Below are 21,743 nucleotides of genomic sequence, written 5' to 3'. Positions count from 1 at the left end.
TATTGAACCTGTCTGACACATTACCTGATGGGACTTTCATGACGGAAAACCTATAATGAACATTTATCCTATGGCCAATTAAAAAGGCTGGTAAACAGGTATGCCATAGGAAAGTACAGGTAGATTGTAACTCCCCGGTTGCTGTGAGGGCATAGAAATCAGTTTTGTTTCTCTGGTCTGGGGGAGGGAGTAGTTGGTCCTTAATTTAAATAGATATAGGCCTTAAAAGAATAAGTAAAAAGAGGTAAAAATGGGATCACTTAGCAAAATTCTCTTGGTAACTTACATTTTATTTTTTATTTTTATTTTTTGATGCAGAGTCTTGCTCTGTTGCCCAGGTTGGAGTGCAGTGGCACAGTCAGGGCTCACTGCAGCCTCAATCTCCCAGGCTCAGGCACTCCTCCCACCTCAGCCTCCCAAGTAGCTGGGACTACAGAAATGCACCACGACACCTGGCTAATTTTTGTATTTTTTTGTAGAGACAGAGTTTTGCCATGTTTCCCAGGCAGCTCTTGAACTCCTGGGCTGAAGCAATCCTCTTGCCTTGGCCTCCCAAAAGACTGAGATTACAGGCATGAGCCACTGCACCCAGCCACCTTAAATTTTTAAATACCTAAAAGATTTCATTGTCCTTAAAAAAAGGTTTATCTACTTAGATTTTTTTTTTCTTTTTGAGACAGTCTCGCTCTGCCATCCCGGCTGGAGTACAGTGGTGCGATCTCGGCTCACTGCAGCCTCCACCTCCCAGGTTCAAGCGATTCTCCTGCCTCAGCCTCCCAAGTAGCTGGGATTACAGGCACACGCTACCAGGCCCTGCTAATTTTTGCATTTTTAGTAGAGACAGGGTTTCACCATGTTGGTCAGGCTGGTCTTGAACTCCTGACCTCATGGTCCGCCTGCCTCAGCCTCCCAAAGTGCTGGGATTACAGGCATGAGCCACTGCACCGGGCCTTAATTTTTTTAGAGTATTTATTGAAGTGTGTCTAAAATAAAGCTAGGTATGTATATAAAATGTTGAAATTTAAATAGCCATTTCTTTTTTTAGAAAAAATTCTAACAAATTGATTGCATATTGATTATCTGGTTAAATTAATCCAGAGTGTTTTGCTCAGAGATAAGGAGGTAATAAGGGACAAGTAGTGTCTTGCTTTTTTGGAAGTACTTGTTGCCTTGTCTTGAACTGGGAAGTATTTGAAGGTATAACTTTATGGGTGTAGAGATTTAAGAATCTCTGAGAAAATGACAAAAGAATTTGATAATCTAATGGACAGTGTTGCATCAGTCTAAAGTTGGATGATACAAGCAGCTTATATAAGAAAGTCATGTATAATTAAAAATATACAACTCATCCCATAAGTGTTTGTATAAACCTACAAAAACCAATTTAAGGATGGTTTAGTAAATCATAAACTTAAAAATCTATGAATAGAAAAAATGTCACATTAAATTTCATGAAAAGTTCTTTAGTAGGTTTTCAGAAACAATAACAAATCACCTTACCACATTTTTGATGCATCATTTTGCTTCTTTAGAAACCTTCAAAAGGCACAAGACTCTGTCTTGCGTACAGAGAAGGAAATAAAAGATACTGAGAAAGAGGTGGATGACCTAACAGCAGAGCTGAAAAGTCTTGAGGACAAAGCAGCAGAGGTGGTAAAGAATACAAATGTTGCAGAGGTATGAGTTGCTTTGTATTGAAGAGGAGATGGGATGATACTGGAACCAATTTAAAGAGCTGGATATATGACAGTGCCTAGAATGTAGTAAGCACTCATAGACTTAAAGTTTTATAACCATCAATTTTTATTTGTACAATAAGAATACTGTAAATTGTGAATTTAAATGCTTAAATCGTTTTAAAATGGAAGGGGCATGGGGAGAGATTGGTGATTCCTTCATCTTTGTAATGTGAAAATGATGGCTCTATTTGGGAAGATTTCTATCTAGCAGTTCTTTTTGGTGTTTAGGAATCCTTACCAGAGATCCAGAAAGAACATCGCAATCTGCTTCAAGAATTAAAAGTTATTCAAGAAAATGAACATGCTCTTCAAAAAGATGCACTTAGTATTAAGTTGAAACTTGAACAAATAGATGGTCACATTGCTGAACATAATTCTAAAATAAAATATTGGCACAAAGAGGTGAGATTGTTACCGTCTAGTTTAATTTTAAACATATTCTTTATGAAAAAGGAGGGTTTAGGGAGGATTATTTTAGGGGGTTGGGGTTCTTAAATTTTGTTTGTGAGCTACATTGTGATTTTTAATTCTATGATCACTTCTCAGGTTTATAGGGGACATAACAATATAAATTGTTATATACAGAAAAGTCTGAGTAATGGTTAGAATTAGACAACTACGCTTTCACCCTAGGGCTGATCTGGACATTTAAGAAAAGATTACATGAACACGTTTGAGTGTTACAACTATTTTTCTTGAAGTCCTTTGAAAAATAATTGATAAATCAGTCACAACTCCTGTTTTCATAGCTGTGTAATTTGTCATTTTTTTAAACAGTGAATTGTATGTAATATTATGCCTTCTCTAACTCTCCCCTAAATTAAACTTTTAGATTTCAAAAATATCATTGCATCCTATAGAAGATAATCCTATTGAAGAGATTTCAGTTCTAAGCCCAGAGGATCTTGAAGCGATCAAGAATCCAGATTCTGTAACAAATCAAATTGCACTTTTGGAAGCCCGGTGTCATGAAATGAAACCAAACCTCGGTGCCATTGCAGAGTATAAAAAGAAGGTATGAATGAACTGTTTATGTATACTAGTTGGAATTCTTTTTAGTCCTTAGCCTAAATTCTGACCTTTAGTTTTGTATAATTAACAATGCTGTCGGCCGGGCGTGGTGGCTCACGCCTGTAATCCCAGCACTTTGGGAGGCTGAAGGTGGGTGGATCACAAGGTCAGGAGTTCGAGACCAGCTGGGCCAACATAGTGAAACCTCGTCTCTATTAAAGATACAAAAAATTAGCCAGGCGTTGTGGCACATGCCTGTAATCCCAGGTACTCGGGAGGCTGAGGCAGGAGAATCGCTTGAACCTGGGAGGTGGAGGTTGCAGTGAGCCAAGATCGCGCCGTTGCACTCCAGCCTGGGTGTCAGGGCGAGACTACATCTCAAAACAAAATAATAATTAACAATGCTAATTCTCATATCAAATTTATCTGAATAGATTTTTCCTATCATAATCTTTTCACAGGAAGAATTGTATTTGCAACGGGTAGCAGAATTGGACAAAATTACTTACGAAAGAGACAATTTTAGACAGGCATATGAAGATCTTCGGAAACAAAGGCTTAATGAATTTATGGCAGGTTTTTATATAATAACAAATAAATTAAAGGAAAATTACCAAATGCTTACTTTGGGAGGGGATGCTGAACTCGAGCTTGTAGACAGCTTGGATCCTTTCTCTGAAGGAATCATGTTCAGGTGTGTAATTATGCTGAGTTTATAATCCCACTGTTACCTTTTTCTCCATATTCTCCAAACTCATTATTTCTTGGGGGTAGGATATGAAGGCAAGATCTACAACTTGTTTCATTTACTAGTAAATACTAATTTGCTTACATGCTATTTATGCTTGCAGTTTACAGGGGCAGACAGCCAGTATTTACAAAATATTTGTCTAGTTCATCTTTTAAATTTTCAAGACATTTTTAACATCAGGATTGAGAAATTGTATTTGATAAGGAGAAGGAATAGCAAGAAGTATACTTAGCTTGCTCTTTAAATCTTAAAACTTCGGTATGTGTTCCTATGTATGCATCCTCCAATAACGTTTTTATAAAATAACAGAAAAGAGAGTTCATATTTGTGAAAAGCAAATTACAGATTCCTAAAAAAGATAGTAGAACTCAATTATGGAAAACAAATCACAAGGTCTTAACTTTAGTTTTACAGGTAATTTGGCTATGATTTTCTTAATCATTTCAGTGTTCGACCACCTAAGAAAAGTTGGAAAAAGATCTTCAACCTTTCGGGAGGAGAGAAAACACTTAGTTCATTGGCTTTAGTATTTGCTCTTCACCACTACAAGCCCACTCCCCTTTACTTCATGGATGAGATTGATGCAGCCCTTGATTTTAAAAATGTGTCCATTGTTGCATTTTATATATATGTAAGTAATCATTTTGGGATTTTCATTCCAGAAACTTTTAGGGGTATCCTAAACATTACACATGGAATTCTTTATTTCTAACTATTGAGCTTTTTCTTTATTGTGTAACTCCATCTCCCCTGGTATCAGTGGAGACCAAATTATTTTTTATTTGAACCAAATATTTCCATTTTGGAGTAAAATATAAATTAAAAATGCAAATTAGTAGCAGAATCACAGCTAGAATCCTAGGTCATCTTCCTAGATCTTTTCCACTAGAAATCAAAATAGCCAAATTCCTTTCACACTCAAATACTGTTTTATGAATTATTCCTGCCATCATTCTTTTACATGTTATCAATGTAATGTTTATTGTCCAAATATTTTTTGGACAATAAACAATAAATGTTTGTGTGATTTACCTGTTATTACTTATGTTTGACTTTTCTTTGTTTCTCTTTAGGAACAAACAAAAAATGCACAGTTCATAATAATTTCTCTTCGAAATAATATGTTCGAGATTTCAGATAGACTTATTGGAATTTACAAGACATACAACATAACAAAAAGTGTTGCTGTAAATCCAAAAGAAATTGCATCTAAGGGACTTTGTTGAACTTGTTTATACTGAAGATTCTTCAGGTTGATTCAGTGTATTACTGATTTTTTTTCTCTTTGTAAAGGATTATGAGTTGTATAAAATACTCCTTAAACTAGATCATGAAAGTGGTTTCTATTTTATGCAGTTAAGTCATTTGTAAAGTCTAATAAAATATTCTCTATAATTGCTTCTAAATTACAAAAATATGACAATCTTGTAAGTAGCAGACTATGGAGAAAAATGAGTTACCTGGAGGGTCAGGTAACTTGCCAAACTATAAAGTATGTTAGTTGAGGCAAAGTCCTAAACAAGGTTGTGCTATCAAGGCTCAGCATACCTTCGTGGGCCTTTGATTTTAACGCCTGCCAACTAATCTTGGATAGATTCTTTGAGGCATTCCACTTAGCTTGCCAGTTTAGACAATCACTACAGTTATTACCCAAATACTATGAACATATTTTTGTAAACCAGTCATTCTGAATTATAGTGATGAGAATTTAAATATATGCTTTTCTAGAATTTGATGTTTGACCATTTATGACTTAATTACCAGAGAGCCAGTAAATTAGGACAGTGTTTCAACAAGCCTAGGCTATCTCGTAAGTTGAAAACTATCCCACTATAGTTGCTTCATGAGTATGAAGTGAGATGGCCCGATTTAACACTGGTTCAATTTACAAATTTTCAACTTTTATGATAGGTTTATCAGGGTACCAAATGCATTTCAACTTCATAGTTTCAACTTATGATAGGTTTGCCAGGATGTAGCCCCACTGTTGAGGAGCATCTGTATTTGGGGGTTAATTACTTTAGTAATAAATGGAAAGTAAGATATCTTGAGTAATGTTTGCCTATAAAATTGTCAGCGTATTTTTACACTTTTGGCTCAAGAATGTTATAATGCTACTGGACATAAGTTGGCAACCACTTGTTTTTTGGAAGGAATTTTGGTATTGTATTAGAAGTCTGCCCTAGCTGTTAAATTTCTGGGTATTTATCCTAAGGAATTAAAGAGTTAATTGTTCCTTTCTTCAGTGGGCCATTGTTTTAGATATTTAAAAAATCCAACAGTTTGTATCATAATGTAACTTAAAAATGTAAACACATATTAGCATGGACTTTTAAATAAAGATTTAAATAAAGCAAGATCTGAAATTCAAGTATGGTAATTTGTTCTAAATCAAGAATATATAAGGGAAAAGTAAGTTTAAAATGCTATCATGATAAGTGTTTTCATTTGGTGGGAAAATAGAATTTAATACTTTTACATTTTAATAACCAATGTAGTAGAGCTCAGATTTTTTTTTTTTTTTTTTTTTTTTTTTTTTTGAGAGTTTCACTCCATCACCCAGGGTGGAGTGCTGTGGCAAGATCTTGGCTCACTGCAACCCCGCCTCATGGGTTCAAGCGATTCAAGTGCCTCAGCCACATGAGTAGCTGGGACTACAGGTGCACACCACAGTGCCCAGTTTTTGGTAGACGTGGGGTTTTGCCATGTTGGCCAAGCTGGTCTCAAACTCCTGGCCTCAAGTGATCTGCCTGCCTCAGCCTCCCAAAGTGCTGGACTACAGGCATGAGCCACCGTGCCCAGCCTGCAGTACTAAGTCTCAAAGAATTAGAAGTACCTAGAACCCATGTGAAACTCAACTCTCATAGCTGCCACTCCTGAGTTTGGAAGTCTCATTAAGACAGTGCAAATAAAATATCAAAGAGTTTATTAAAATACATATTTTGTTATGCATAAAACTTAGAAATATTTCAAGATTTATATACGTTAACTTTTGCAATCTTCCTGCTGGTAAAAATACAAAACAGCAGCATAAGAACCAGTTACTCATATATTCAACTATATTCATGCATACTTAACAAAATGAAAAGTTTTCCTAAAAACTAGCAAGATACAAAATAATGTCAAATCTAAAATGACATATATACTTATGTTTTTAGCTATTCTTACAGATTACAAACCCTTACCAACATTAATCTTGGCCTACTTTAAAGTTGAGTGATAGCATGAACTCTGAAAAGAGAATGCGTGGGTTTTCTCAGCTCTATGGCCTTGGGCAAGTCACTTGTCGGTTCCCTCATCTACAAAAAGTGGGGGTTAAAAATATTCACATCACAGAAATGAGATTAAGTAGCTTAACATAATGGCTAATAAACATTTCATTGCTTATGTGTTTTTGAAACTACAGGGCACTTTTATGGTGTGACTAGTATTTTAAGTAATCAGTGCAACTTAACATTTTTATCTATCTCTAAATAGCTGAGTATGTGTCTCTCCTTAGCTCTACTATGCCCTTTAAATGTTCTTTGCCCACACAATAGTTAATTGTGCTAGGTGTAAGTCTGATTCTAATAATAAATTGATATAATAGTCATCTTAGTGTTAAGACTTATTCTCAGCAGATAAGAGTTTTAGAACTAGTTCCCTGAAAAAGCTGTATTTATTTATGATAGTTTATGTGCAATCTGTAGGGCCAGGAGCATAGTCTAATCTGACCCAGAATGTCTTTCTGAACTAGCTCTTCTTCGGTGATCCAAGAGCAGCCCCTTTGGGATTTCTGGAAAGCACATCAACCTGCACTTAGGGTTGCATGGACGGTGGGCCAAGAGTCGTAACACATGCATCATAACTCCAGTCCCTGTTAAAGGGAACTAAAGGGCTTTGATTTAATAGGCCCTCTTAGGCAAAGCTAATAGATTAAGTTGTTGGGCCAGGCGTGGTGGCTCACGCCTGTAATCCCAGCACTTTGGGAGGCTGACGCAGGTGGATCATGAGGTCAGGAGATCGAGACCATCCTGGCTAACACAGTGAAACCCTGTTTCTACTAAAAATACAGAAAATTAGCTGGGTGTGGTGGCAGGTGCCTGCAGTCCCAGCTACTCGGGAGGCTGAGGCAGGAGAATGGTGTGAACCTGGGAGGCAGAGCTTGCAACGAGCCGAGATCACGCCACTGCACTCCAGCGAGGGCAACAGAGCAAGACTCCGTCTCAAAAAAAAAAAAAAAAAGATTAAGTTGTTGGTACTTTTGCATTAGCTTAAGGGAATGTGGTAGAAAATTTAAATGAGTCAAGATGAATAAAGTCCACATGATGCCATCAAAACCTGTTGCAGACCAAGTTACCAACATGATTCTGTTCTAGTAAAAATGAGTTTTTAATCCAAGAACTGATTTGACTGACGAGCAGAAAAAACATACAATCTTAAATTTACACAAACTATAGAATACGACAATATTAGAAAATGCTGGCCCCCAGGCACAGTGTGGCTAACATCTGTAATCCCAGCACTTTGGGAGGCAAGGTGGGCAGATCTCTTGAGCCCATAAGTTTGAAACCAACCTAGGCAATATGGCAAAACCTCGTTTCTACAAAAAACATTTTTTAATTAGCCAGGCATGGGGGTGTGTGCCTTGTCCCAGCTACTCCAGAGGCAGAGGCGGGAGGATCAATTGAGCCTGGGTGGTCGAAACTGCAGTGAGTCATGACTAGACAACTACACTCCAGCCTGGGCAACAAGGTGAGACCCAGTCTCAAAAATTTCTTTTAAAAAGCCACTGTTCTCTAACAGTTATCCAAAAGCAATAGCTTTATTTGGAGTGAATGGTGATAAACATTTAGGGCTCTTAAATCTATCTAAAACACAGGTATGTTTGATCAAAAGATCTTTAAGCCATGCCTTATCACTTTAAGACTTTGTTGCTTGATTTTGAAACCTTTCTATCATCCTTATTCATCCATTCAAAAGCTTCAAGCCACATCAAAATAAAGGTATATGTACTTTCAGGATTTTGTTATATATATAAAGAACTGTAAAGCCAATTAACTGCAGTATATAATAATGATAAAAGACAATATTGGTACAAGAATGTTTAAATGTCACAGCAACATTATGTCAACCTTCATAAAGCCAATAAAAATGGGATGGTGTATTAATTTTCAAATTGTTACTAGATTCTGTTTCCCAAAGATTTGAGTATTTCAGATATTTCTAACTTTGACATATCATTGCTAACCAAAAGAAGTAACAAATATAAACATTTGTTTATATTAGTTGCAGCGCTAATAAAGCTTAGTTTGCTATTTATCCATGCCACCCCATTTTTCATTTAGCAATGTACAGAATAAGCCCATTTAAACAATTCAGGTTGACGTTTTCAATGGGAAACTATTTTCCATACGAATTCCTTCAACAAATAGAAAATGTGACACAGTGTATTCTTTACCTCATGCAGACTGTTAGATAAACTTTGGTAAACAGATAGAGAGGCTTCAGAAAACCATATTAAAGTGATTTCATTTAAAAAGGTTATGATGTGTTGGTTGAAAAAGAGTATCGACATCAGTATCACTGAAATTAATGTAACTACAACAATGTTTAAAATTTTTAAAAATTCAATTTCCTTTTCATCCTTATCAGGCCAGGAACATGGCATCCTTTTTGGAGAAATTTTCATTTTGGGAATGAGAACGTTCTTAATTTGTCCAATTTCTGTTCTGCTCCATTCTTCTTTCAATATTTTGCTTACTCGAGGATAAATTTCAACAGGTTGAACCTCAGGAAGTGGTCTTTGTTTCAAGATCTGTACATGCTGGCGTACATCATCAACTTTTTCAAGAAATTTAAGTGGAGACTCTTCTTGTAAAGATGTTGTCAGTGTCATTAATTCAAGCTGCTGCTCTCTTATTTTCCTCATTCTTTCAATTTGTGGAGTATATTCTTGATTAATTAGATTACCAACATCACAGAGAGCCGTTAGGAAACTTTTTTTTTTCTGTTCTAATATATCATTAAGCTCCTTAAAATACTGGAGAACAACTTCCTTATCGCCTTGGATCATTTTCTCAGAATGAGATTTTTGTTCTTCCAGCTTTTCAATAAGACAGGTAAGATCTGTCCAGTGTGTGTCAGTCAACTGTTCAAGCAGTTTTTGAGGAGTGTCCTTTTCTTTCAAATAGGCACTTTGAAGGTCATCTATAGGATGACCATGATGTTGACCTATGGTAAGGCAATGACCACAAACTAATTTTTTGTCTAATAGACAGTAAACATTTAATGGTTGCCTGTAATGTTCAGGGCAGGTGACAATATCTGGATGGTCTTCTTGCTGGTACTTTTCAATAATAGCTCTTAGTGCAAAATTAACAGGTAAAGATTCAATGCCAGTTGGAGCAATTTCAATAATACTTCTGCAATTAGGGCACTTGAGTGGAATTCGTAAAGGTCTCCATATATAAAAGTTACCAGATGCCTGAAGAATGTTTTCCAAACAATTTCTACAAAATGTATGAGAGCATGGCAGTACACGAGGATCTTCAAAAATACTGTAACATATGGGACAAGTTAACTCTTCCTCAAAATTGTGCATTTCCTGTCAAGAGAAAAATGTATTTTAAGTTTACACAGAGACACCTGTACATATTATTTAACATTCTAGGCATTAACCTCCAAATTGTTACCATACTGCTTGTCATTTAAAAGAGAACAAGGTATTTTTAAAAGGAAGCTTTCTGAGTAATTCAATTCCTAGTATATACAGTGAATAACTGATCACAATTAAGAGTTTATTCCTTAGGGACCAAAATCATCCCAAGGCAATTATCATTAATTTGTAGTAAAATGCTTCAAATTTAAGTTATTTAAATTTGTTGCTATGTGATATGGTTTGGCTGTGTCTCCACCCAAATCTCATCTTGAATTGTAACTCCCATAATTCCCACATGTTGTGGGAGGGACTTGGCGGTAGATAACTTTAGTCATGGGGGCAGTTCCCCCATACTGTTCTTGTGGTATCACGAGATCTGATGGTTTTGTAAGAGGAAACCCCTTTCGCTTGACTCATTCTCTTTTCTTGTCTGCTGCCATGTGAGACGTGCCTTTAACCTTCTGCCATGATTGTGAGGTCTCCCCAGCCACGTGGAACGGTGAGTCCATTAAACCTCTTTTTCCTTATAAATTACCCAGTCTCAGGTATGTCTTTATCAGCAGTATGAAAACAGACTAATACACTACTTAATAAAGACTAAAATTCAAAGTGTTCTGTTAAAGTCTACTTAGTGATTACAACTATTTTGTCCAACGTTTTAACATTTAAGATGATAAAATCAAAACCAAGCACATATAATGAGTAGACAAGACTATTTCTATTATAACAAGTTAGGCTTAGCAAAAGTATATTCTTTAATATAAAAGGAGGAAACATGTCCCAGTTGGCTCAATAATGGTTTCTAAAGCAAGTTATCAAATTTCTCCACAGTAACTGTTACTACCATAAATTTTTTAGCTTCTCAAATTAGAATACAAGAATGCTTAAACCCCAGGATCAGCATAGTATAATTTTCTAAGGCAATAATTTTAACTTGGAGATTTAGAAGGCAGAAAAATTTTGAATTAATCCTCATAATAAAAATCAGTTTGAAAGATAAGAGTTGACTATGGTAACTGTGAATTATTGCCTTAATTTTTAAGTGAAAAACTAGGGCACTAAATGGTAAAGAACAAAAAGGAGACCATTAGTCATCTTTCCTTCATGAAAAAGTCTCTCGATCAGTATTTCTCTGAGACAGAAAAAGAAACGCAGCAATTGTTCAGAGACCATCTCTGACACAAGTAACTTGACCTCTTGGCAAGCTACTATTGATATTTCCAGTAACAGAAGCCTGACCATTTTGCACCCTACCACCTCCTACTGTTTTCCTTTATACCTACCCCCAATGCATAAGCCACAATTCTAAAGACTAGCTTACCCCTTGATAGAGAAAAATCAAGTTACACCACTGTTGAAAGTACCTTAGGCAAAACTTAAAAACCCAAGTGCCATGGCCAGGCGCGGTGGCTCACGCCTGTAATCCCAGCACTTTGGGAGGCTGAGGTGGGTGGATCACTTGAAGTCGGGAGTTTGAGACCAGCCTGACCAACATGGAGAAACTCCGTCTCTACTAAAAATACAAAATTAGCCCAGTGTGGTGGCAAATGCCTGTAATCCCAGCTACTTGGGAGGCTGAGACAGGAGAATTGCTTTAACTCAGGAGGCAGAGGTTGCAGTGAGCCAAGATTACACCATCACACTCATCTGGGCAACAAGAGCGAAACTCCATCTCAAAAAAAAATAAACACCCAAGTGCCATTCACGTAAAATATAAAGGTTACCAAATCACATGCTATAAAACTAACTTTTAAGATTAAAAATCTGTGAAAACAGCAACTAAAAGTAACTAACTGCATTTTTAATAAAATGCAAACTTGGCTCCTTATCTTTACGATCTGTCAAACTCTTACTCTTCCTTCAAGGCTCAACTTGAGGCTGCCTTTTCCCCAGATTAGGTCCCCTGTTATTCTCATTAAACACTGCATTTTTACTTCATAGCACTTTAACAAGATTTTATTTGAAAGAATTTTGTAACTTTTCTGTATACATTAGAATGTAGGCCTCCTATAAGGGCAGGAATTGTGTCTAAATGGTTATGTTCCTGCAATTAGGCACAAATTTTAACACAGCAGGCATTCACTTGTTATTGGTTCAATGAACAAATGCCTTTTCAGAGACCTGTGTTAATACAGATTTTTGTTTTGGGGTTTTTTGGTTTTTGTCTTTTAATAGCAAAATCTCTGCTTAGGAAAAGGTGTAAAAGGAAAATCTATGAGAAAATACTCCATTCAGGCCGGGCGCAGGGGCTCACGCCCGTAATCTCCGCACTTTGGGAGGCCGACGGGGGTGGATCATGAGGTCAGGAGATTGAGACCATCCTGGCTAACATGGTGAAACCCCATCTCTACTAAAAATACAAAAAAAATTAGCCGGACGTGGTGGCGGGCACCTGTAGTCCCAGCCACTTGGGAGGCTGAGGCAGGAGAATGGCGTGAACCCGGGAGGCAGAGCTTGCAGTGAGCCGAGTTCACGCCACTGCACACCAGCCTGGGCGACAGAGTGAGACTCTGTCTCAAAAAAAAAAAAAAAAAGAAAAAAAACACTCCATTCGGAATGACAATATTCAGATCCCGAATGAGCCAAAGTGTGTCACACAGAGACTACGCTTGAACTGTAAAGCACTCCAGTAATCTGAAGTAATTGAGCAACAGTAAAGAAGATGACATTCGCTGCAGACAAATTCAAGTGAGTGCATGTTGGCAAGACTTTACAACTTTACCCTACACCTACAGAAAGCTATGAAGTCATACAGAAACCACCCAAGAAAAACAAAGGTGTTTTTTCAGAGTATTTCAGTGATGTCAGAATTCACATTGAAGGAATAAACAGAATAACACTTTGTAGGAACTAAAATTTGGGCAGTGGACATACATTTAATCTAGATTTAATATTACTGGAGCTATTCAATTGTTTACGTAGCAAAACTAGTCCTAAAATAGAATCTAACTTTTCTCTCCAAACCCCTATTCTATGCTTGCAAAAAACGAGGGAACAGCTCTGAGAATGCATTTAGGGGCCCAAAAGCTCAACCTTCTTTAGAATGAGAATATTCACAACATCGTGAAGCATATCCTAAGCTTACATAAAATGGAAGCAGGCCAAAGCAGGTGGATCACTTGAGGCAAGGAGTTTGAGACCAGCCTGGCCAACATGGTGAAACCCTGTATCTACAAAAAATGCAAAAATTAGCCAGGCATGGTGGCGCACACCTGTAATCCCTATAATCCCAGCTACTCAGGAAGCTGAGGGATGAGATGGCGCAACTGCACTCCAGCCTGGGCAACAGAGCAAGACTCTGTCTCAAAAAAAGGGGAAAAAAAAAAAAGGAAGCAAAAATCATGGTTGGTCTCAAAGTTACTGCTATCATATGTAAAATTTTTAATAATACTTTTTAGACAAAAATTTGTGGATAACTTGAAGTTCACAGAAGTCAAAATCTATTCTCAGACTACCCTTTTCTCACTGATTTATTGATTAAAAACTAATTTTAGGCAACAAATTCAAGAGAAACTAGAACTGAAAAATAACTTCCTTTAAGGTCAGGAACTTTCTGACTCTGGTTGCTGCCTGAGAAGTAAACTATATAGGTGGGCCAGGTGCAGTGGCTCATGCCTGTAATTCCAGCACTTTGGGAGGCCGAGGTGGGAAGATCACTTGAAGCCAGGAGTTCAAGACCAACCTGGGCAACACCATGAGACCCCATCTCTATGAAAAATTAAACATTAGTTGGGCACAGTGATACACACCTATAATCCCAGCTACGTGGGAAGCTGAGGCAGGAGGATCACTTCACTTGAGCCCAAGAAGTTGAGGCTGCAGTGAGCCACGACTATTCCACTGCACTCCAGCCTAGGCAACAGAGCAAGACCCTGTCTTTTTTTTTTTTTTTTTTTTTAGAAAAAAAAAAGATACAGGTGGCTACCATGCTTACAGGCTAGTTCTTTCAGAAACCAGTATGAAATTTTATGCAGCAGAAATTTTCCACAACCAGTCTAGGCTTCTGAAAGGAAGAAAAAGAACAAAAAATTAACCTATGTATATCTTCTAGGATGAACATCTTGGATTTAGCTATGCTGTATGTAGGTTTCCAAACAGTAAAAACATCAATAACACTGGAAATAATAAGACAATGGAGTAATGCCTTTGATATTCTTAGGGAAAAAAAAATGGCTTCTGAAATGGAAATTAAAATTCTATACCTAGAAAAAAAAAATCCATTTTTATATAAAGACAGTTGGACAATACAAGATCTCAAAAATGAACAACCTTCTTCCACTCTTTCTAAAGAAGCTACTGCAGGGAGAAAAGAAAAGCAAGAATGTTCACCAGCATAATGGTGAAATAAAGTCCAGGACAACTGTGAAAGCCTAGGGAAGAGTCACTCTAGAAGAGGAAGAAAGATCCAAAAGACAGATCTTTTTTTTTTTTTGAAACAGAGTCTCGCTCTGTCGCCCAGGCTGGAGTGCAGTGGCACTATCTCCGCCCACTGCAAGCTCTGCCTCTTGGGTTCATGCCATTCTCCTGCCTCAGCTTCCCCAGTAGCTAGGACTACAGGCGCTCGCCACCACGCCCAGCTAATTTTTTTGTATTTTTAGTAGAGATGGGGTTTCACCATGATAGCCAGGATGGTCTCAATCTCCTGACCTCATGATCTGCCCGCCTCGACCTCCCAAAGTGCTGTGATTTCAGGCATGCAGAAGACAGATCTTTAAGTAAATAAATGAAACTGACAGAAATGCTTCATGTATATGAAACATATTGAGAGGTAACTAAATTTAGGGAAAAAACGTGATGGAATCATGAAAAGAGAGGAAATATTAATAATATAGTATATGGCTCAGCTGTCACTGTAACAGTCATAATATTGTAAATATCAAATACTGATTTTACCAAAGAGTAACAAAATTATATTGAGGGGGAAAATGAGGAAAGGAAACAGTTTAAGAACTAAATCTTAATTTTTCCTTATAAGAAAGTCAATACATACTTAAAAAATAACCCACAAAAAATAAATATCTAGAAATATAAAAGAAAATACCAAAAGAAATGTTAAAGCAGATAAAAGTGACTGCTTCTAGAGGGCAAGAATCTGTTTTTCATTATAAATCATGGTTTCACTTTTTTTTTTTTTTTTTTTTTAAAAAAAAGAAAAGGTTATGTGAGAAAAGGACCCTGGCTAGCAACAGTGGACTTATTACGTAGGTGAAACCTCACTGGGAGCAGTCCTCAGAGAGAATAGACAGAAAATGTTTCTTTCAGACCTTTGGAGACCTCAGACTCTCAGTTAACCTTTCCTAGATCCAGACAAGGGGGCAGACTTCAGAGAAAGCCTGGCTGCATCAGGGCAGATTCTCTACCGATGCAAATCTCCCCAAGACAGCTTTGCAGCTATGTTTGCATTTCCAGCCCTTCTGAATAGCCATTTTGAAATATATCAAGGAAATATATTTTGGGGTAAAATATATTGGTTTCCTTCATACAGCTATAAAACATGGTTTCACTTTTAACTATTAAGCAATTAAAAATATAATACAATTTTAAAGAAATAAGGATAATCCTACAAGTATCCACACAGAAAAGAAGGATGAAAAAAGGAAAACAAAACCAAAGGTCTCAGAATTCTCCTCTGGGAGACTGGAATTTCCAAAATTGGAATGGCCACAATAATTATCTCCCACATGAGCTGTCCTGTAATGTGACTTTGCTGCTACTCCCTGCGCATGAAGAGATGAAATCTATTCTCCCCCTATTAGAATATGTGTGGGCCATGTGATTGCTCTGACCAACAGGATACAGTATAAGTGATGTGGTGAGTTCTAGGTATAGCCCTTAACTAGTTTGGCAGGTTGCGGCCTCGGAGCCACAAACTGCTATGTAAGAAGTCCAGGCTACTTTGCTGAAGAGAGGCCAAATAGAAGGGCAAGGAGCTGCCAGACACATGAGTGAAAAAGACATCTTGAATATCTGGCCAGCCAAGCTTTCAGATGTTTGTTACACAGCAGGAAATAACCAGAACATCACCAGCAACAAGGAATGCTAGACCACAATGTAGCAATGTCCACAAAGTCTAGAAGGAAAGGGATATGAGCTGAGAATTCTGTACACAGCCAAGACATAATTTATTCATGTGAAACAACAGAAATACTCTTCAGTAAAATCTACAGAGCTAAAAAAAAAATTACATGGGCAGAGCTGACACCATACACTTTACTTACCAAACCAAAAGGAATATAAAATAATTCAACTTAAAAAAAGAAGAAAAGTGGAAAAAAAAGAATAAAAATTGGCCTGGCGTGATGGCTCATACCTGTAATCCCAGCACTGTGGAAGGCCAAGGTGGAAGGATCACTTGAGCCCAGCAATTCAAGACTAGCCCTGGCAACACAGTGAAACCCCATCTCTACAAAAAATAAAAAAACTTAGCCAAGTATGGTGGCGCATACCTATTAGTCCCAGCTACTCAGGAGGCTGAGGAGGGAGGATTGCTTGAGCCTGGGAGGTCCAGGCTGCAGTGAGCCATAAGCCATGGTCGTTTCACTGCATTCCAGCCTAGACTACAGAGCCACACTTTGTCTCAAAAAAAAAAAAAAAAAGAATAAAGATAAATGGAAGATGATAATGAACTAGAAAACTTAAATTGCTAAAACTGGCTGGGCACTGTGGCTCACACCTGTAATCCCAGTACTTTGGGAGGCCGAGGCAGGCAGACCACCTGAAGTCAGGAGTTCGAGACCAGCCTGGCCAACATGACAAAACCCCGTCTCTACTAAAAATACAAAAATTAGCTGGGCAGGGTGACAGGCACCTATAATCCCAGCTACTCGGGAGGCTGAGGCAGGAGAATCGCTTAAACCTGGGAGGCGGAGGTCACAGTGAGCTGAGATCATGCCATTACACTCCAGTCTGGGTGACAGAGCAAGACTGTGTCTCAAAAAAAAAAAAAAAAAAAAAAAATTGCTAGAACTGATAAACCCAGTTTTTGAGACTGAGTCTTGCTCTGTCACCAGGGCTGGAAATGCAGTGGTGTGACCATGGCTCACTGCAGCCTCAACTTCCCAGGCTCAAACAATCCTTCCAGCTCAGCCTCCCAAGTAGCTGATAGGTGCATGTTAACACGCATGCCTAATGTTTTTATGCTTTGTAGAGATAGGGTCTCACTATATTGCCCAGGCTGGTCTCAAACTCCTAGCCTCAAGTGATCCTCCCCCCCGTCAGCCTCCCAAAGTGCCAGGATTACAGCTGTGAGCCACCATGACCAGTCTAAGAGTTGGTTCTTTAAGTAAATAAACAAGCCATTAGCTATCTGTGATAGGCAGCCTCTAAAATGGCCCCCAATGACCTACACTTCCTTGATACTCTTGAAATCTCCTCTCCCTTGAGTGTGGATTAGGTCCTACTCAACTGTTCCAGAATACAAATATGAAAAGTTTGCTAAATGTTTTGAAGACAGTATAACATGATTCCAAAACCTGAGACAATACAAACTAAAAATGGACTAATTTCAAAAATGGACACTGATGTAAAATTCTAAATACAATGTTAGCAAAAACAAATACAGGAGTACATTAAAAAAAACACTGTACTATGACTAAATAAGGTTCTTTCCAGAAATACAAAGTTAATTCAATAACGAAAAATCTATTAATATAATTCAGTCAATTAGTTCAATGGAAAAAAATTTACATTCACATTATACGTGAAAAAAGCATATAATATATACAATATCAAAACCAACAAGCAGTCCTCAAAGACAGAAAGTAGAATGGTAGTTGCCAGGGCTTGAGAGCAGGGAAGATGTAGAGTTATCGTTTAATGCAGGGGTCCCCAACCCTTCCTACCCACCCTGCACCCCCACCATGGCGGCAGGCAAGCCCACCTGAGCTCCGCCTCAAGCCCACCTGAGCTCTGCCTCCTGCCAGATCAGTGTCAGCATTAGATTCTCCTAAGAGCGTGAACCCTACTGTGAACTGCACACACGAGGGATCTATGTTGTGGCTCATTGTGAGAATCTAACTAATGCCTGATGATGTGCGGCAGAACAGTTTTATCCCAAAACCATGCACCACCCACCCCCACCCGTCCATGGAAAAACTGTCTTCCACAAGACAGGTCCCTGGTGCCAAACAGGTTGAGGACTGCTGGTTTAATGGGTACACAGTTTCAGTTTGGGAAGATGAAAAAGTTACGGAGATAGTTGATGGTGATAATTACAAAACAATTTGAATGTATTTAATACCACCAAACTGCATACTTAAAAAAATTAAAATGGTAAATTTTATGTTTAGTATATTTTACACAATAAAAAAAAACTTTAAAAAATTTTCAAGTGTCTTGCCTATTATCCAGTCTTTCTTTTGCTAAATGAATTTGAATCAATTTATACTACTGTATGTTTTTAAAAAGCAAAAAAGTAAAATAATACATGTAAAATGTATTTTCCTCTAGTGAGTACTAAGCTCATGTAAAAACCAGTAGTTCAAGATTTCCTGCTTCTCTTTTAAAAGTAACCGAGAAATATGAATATGAAAAAATGAATCTTCTCAGAAAGAAACCTGAGGCTAAATCACTCTACTTACAAATTATTTCACTAATGTCTTGTGTGTTTAAGTGTCAAAACAAATACATTTCTGAATTTCCAAACTTTGTATTAAGTCTTTCTCCAGAGGGCCAATTCACTAGGGAGCCTCCCTGATGTCTAACTGGCATATTAGGTAATAGACAGTATAATAGACGATTAAATAGCACCAAAAATATCATTACGCATTCTCCTGTGTAAACCAGTTTTTAAGTTTTAATTCACTAATGCTTTCCTGCCTTTCAACTCTAAACATCAACAGTTGTAAAATGTTAATTACATTTCACAACTTCTGAAAGGAAAATACATTTACTACGTTATAGAATTCGATGACTTGCCCCAAGACTTCTAGTGAGTCAGCTTTAAGTATGGGAAAATTCAAGTGGTGCCACCACCCAAATTGGGGCTCACATCTTTGTGGCGCTAACTGATAAAGAAGAAATACATTTCATGCAATTCAAGACTTAAGAAATAATTACAACTGCACCATTTATATACATATATGATTTTTTTTAACATTGTTGCAGAAAGTCTGAGAAAAAAGATTTTTAAAAATAATTCTGTCACATATAAATACACAAAAATAATGAGAGATCACCTTAACTTTTTCAAATTAAAAAATCCTATGGTGAGCTGATTTTAACTCTCTTTGTCCATCTGTACTATTTTCTTTCATTTTGATATCAACCTGTTTCCCTAAACTAAAAAATAAAAATAAAAACTAAAAACAAAACAAAAAAAGACTATTAATTCAATTTAACCAGGAATTGACTTGAGAAATTAAGGCTTTAATTGCTTTTGTTATACTTTTCAAAGTAAAAATATATCTGGTGGGAAATATTCATCAACGTGTTTGGTGAAAGGCAATGTCAAAACTAACATTACCTAAAATCAAAATTTCACCTTGCCAGATTAAATAGCCACTTACTCATTTAAAAAGACCAATATATGAACGCACAGTGAAAAAGTATCCAGGTAACTTAATTTGCAGTTTTGTGTAGTTCTGCAGATCTGTATGTATAAAATAACAACTTTGCATGTGTTTTGAGATGTACACATTCTTGTAAAATTTCTAGAAGGATGTACAAAAAAGTTAAGTGACTACCTTTAAGGTATAGATCAGAGAAGGGAGTTGTTTACTTTTCACTTTATGCTCCGCTCCTTCGATAAGATGGTTGGAATTTTATACACCACCAACACAATGTTTTTTCAAAAGACTTGTAAATTTCACTTTATAGTTTAAAATCATACACTCTGTAAAAACTTAATTGTTTTTCATATTTAATTTCCCAGAACTTACCTACTTCGTCAATCTCGTGGTTTGGGGACTGAATACACTCTTCTCCAACTCCTCCAGAATCTTTTATTCTTATTCTAAAATTAAAATAATGTTATCTTTAATGTTTTCAATTTATTGTCTCATGTCATAAAAATGGTTGTTAGTTCACTGTCTTTGATGTTTATCTTCACGATGCTTCACTGTGTTTTCAGAAAAGTCACAAACACCAACACAGCTGCTGGAGCTGCAGTAGAGGTATGACTTGTTCCTTGAAAATCCTAACTGACCAGACTGCCACAAAGGACCTCTTTTCACAACGTCAAGTAGCTTATGAGCTCTCTGGTGATGGCAGAAAAAACATTCACGGTCGTTTTAGAGTGCTTAAAATTAACTACAAGACAAAAGCATCCACGGGAGTAAAATACTTTGCCAGCTCTAAATTATAACTGATTTAGTATAGTTTGCTCATCTCTCTGTTCTGCCATGTCAATGCTGTGGGACCTGGGTCAGTATTACCAAATACCTCTCAAAAGTGAGGCTTCACATCTGTAAAATGGGTAACTGCACCTACCTCACTTAAGTCCTGCGAGCACCCCCCACAAAGGGGCTCAAAATGGCAGTACTCTTCCCTTCCCCTTCTCAAAGCTCCTCTCTCCCAGGCCTCCCTCCTAACGCGCCTCCGCCTCGGCACCCGCCCGTCCCCAACCCCGCGGGGCTGACCGACTCGACGGCGTCCGCTCAGCTCACCCTCGCCACCACAGAGGGCCTCCTCCCTCACAGGAACGCAGCTCCACAGTGGAGGGACGGGAAAGTGGCTTCCCAAACTCCAGTGTGGGACAAGAGGGAATGAGTGCAGGTCCCAAGCCACTCCCTCCATCGTCACGCCCCCAGGACTCACCGCCAAACACACTGGGCACACCAGCCTGTGCTACAGGAAAAGAAAAAAGACTCAAAACCACCTTCTCGCATCCGTAAAGGTCCTTAGACTCACCGCGGGGAGGAGGCGGACCAGGCAACTCCACAGCGCCGAAACACAGCGCCACGGGCTCCAGGCGGATGCTGAGAGCCGCCCCGAGTCCCCGCCCCCCTCCGCCCCGAAGGGCTTCAGGTGCCCAGACCGGGCGGGGCCTCGCGGAGCGTCGCGGCGCAGGCGCAGTCTGCAGGCAACATTCAACTGCAAGGCATTGGCCAATGGGAACTATTGCTGGGCTCGTTCGAAAATAAACGGCAGACGGCGCGGCCCGAAGCAGGTGGCTGGGGTCAGTTCAAGGCTGGCGCCCAGCTTTCCGCGCCTGCGTGCTAGGCACAGGCCACCTCTCGGAAGCTTGGCCTCGCAGTAGAGGCTCTCTATCCTGCGGGGGGCTTCGGCCAGTGGGCTTCGTGAACTGGGGTCCCGCCTGGGGAATCCGGATGGCACCGGTGGTCTGGGGGAGAGGCGGGGCCTGGCGCGGGACAAGGCGAAGCGCCGGCGGCCGACGGCTTCTGAGGAATTATCTTTCACTTGGAGCCACACGGGGCGGGGCCTGCTGCTAGGCTGTGGAGCGCAGTGTCTTCCATCGTTGCCTCACAGACCCGCTGCTCCCGGAAGTCGCCACGCATCCTCAGGGCACACCCACACCTGTCGCCTGCGCCCTTCGCCGCTCAGCTGTTTGCTTTTGTTTACGCATTCCGGAGACCTGACCCACCGGAGCACTGGGCTTTGGAGCGCTCTTTGTATTCAACTCCGAGAGCGAGTGGGAAACCCG

General features: G+C 38.7%; 2 protein-coding genes across 7 annotated transcripts in view; one reads left to right on the top strand and one right to left on the bottom strand.

Moving 5' to 3' along the window:
• LOC116463411 (structural maintenance of chromosomes protein 4) overlaps nucleotides 1-5,872 on the top strand; it is a 35,079-nt gene extending 29,207 nt beyond the window's left edge. For both annotated transcript variants that reach the window (XM_032146502.2, XM_032146504.2), the window contains 6 exons: nucleotides 1,533-1,677; nucleotides 1,968-2,141; nucleotides 2,572-2,754; nucleotides 3,212-3,444; nucleotides 3,949-4,132; nucleotides 4,575-5,872. In XM_032146502.2, coding sequence (XP_032002393.1) covers nucleotides 1,533-1,677; nucleotides 1,968-2,141; nucleotides 2,572-2,754; nucleotides 3,212-3,444; nucleotides 3,949-4,132; nucleotides 4,575-4,727 — 1,072 coding nt within the window. In that variant the 3' untranslated portion in view covers nucleotides 4,728-5,872. The remainder of the gene's footprint in view (nucleotides 1-1,532; nucleotides 1,678-1,967; nucleotides 2,142-2,571; nucleotides 2,755-3,211; nucleotides 3,445-3,948; nucleotides 4,133-4,574) is intronic.
• Nucleotides 5,873-6,417: 545 nt separating this feature from the next.
• LOC116463409 (tripartite motif-containing protein 59) lies at nucleotides 6,418-21,113 on the bottom strand. Of its 5 annotated transcripts, none has more exons than XM_032146497.2 (3): nucleotides 20,897-21,113; nucleotides 20,024-20,093; nucleotides 6,418-10,087 (listed from the first exon to the last, which is right to left on the bottom strand). In XM_032146497.2, the coding sequence occupies exons 1-3, from the start codon at nucleotides 20,965-20,967 to the stop codon at nucleotides 8,873-8,875; spliced, it is 1,356 nt and encodes a 451-aa protein (XP_032002388.1). In that variant the 5' UTR covers nucleotides 20,968-21,113; the 3' UTR covers nucleotides 6,418-8,872. The 5 variants fall into 5 exon arrangements, with proteins under 5 accessions (XP_032002388.1, XP_032002389.1, XP_032002391.1 ...); XM_032146498.2 differs by having other exon boundaries at nucleotides 20,020-20,093; nucleotides 20,990-21,099; XM_032146500.2 differs by having other exon boundaries at nucleotides 20,990-21,093.
• Nucleotides 21,114-21,743: the final 630 nt, after the last annotated feature.

Source organism: Hylobates moloch, unplaced genomic scaffold, assembly GCF_009828535.3.
Source record: "Hylobates moloch isolate HMO894 unplaced genomic scaffold, HMol_V3 SCAFFOLD_35, whole genome shotgun sequence".
Classification (NCBI taxonomy): Eukaryota; Metazoa; Chordata; class Mammalia; order Primates; family Hylobatidae; genus Hylobates; species Hylobates moloch.
Note: the sequence above shows the minus strand (reverse complement) of the source record. Positions and strands in the feature narration are given on the sequence as shown.

Excerpts from the sequence above, each read along its gene's own strand:
- LOC116463409 (XM_032146497.2), bottom strand. The coding sequence starts at position 20,967 with ATGCGAGAAGGTGGTTTTGAGTCTTTTTTCTTTTCCTGTAGCACAGGC. Across the intron at positions 20,094-20,896 it reads TGTGCCCAGTGTGTTTGGCG|AATAAGAATAAAAGATTCTG; the intron begins GTGAGTCCTGGG and ends TTTTAATTTTAG. Across the intron at positions 10,088-20,023 it reads CAAACCACGAGATTGACGAA|GAAATGCACAATTTTGAGGA; the intron begins GTAGGTAAGTTC and ends TTCTCTTGACAG.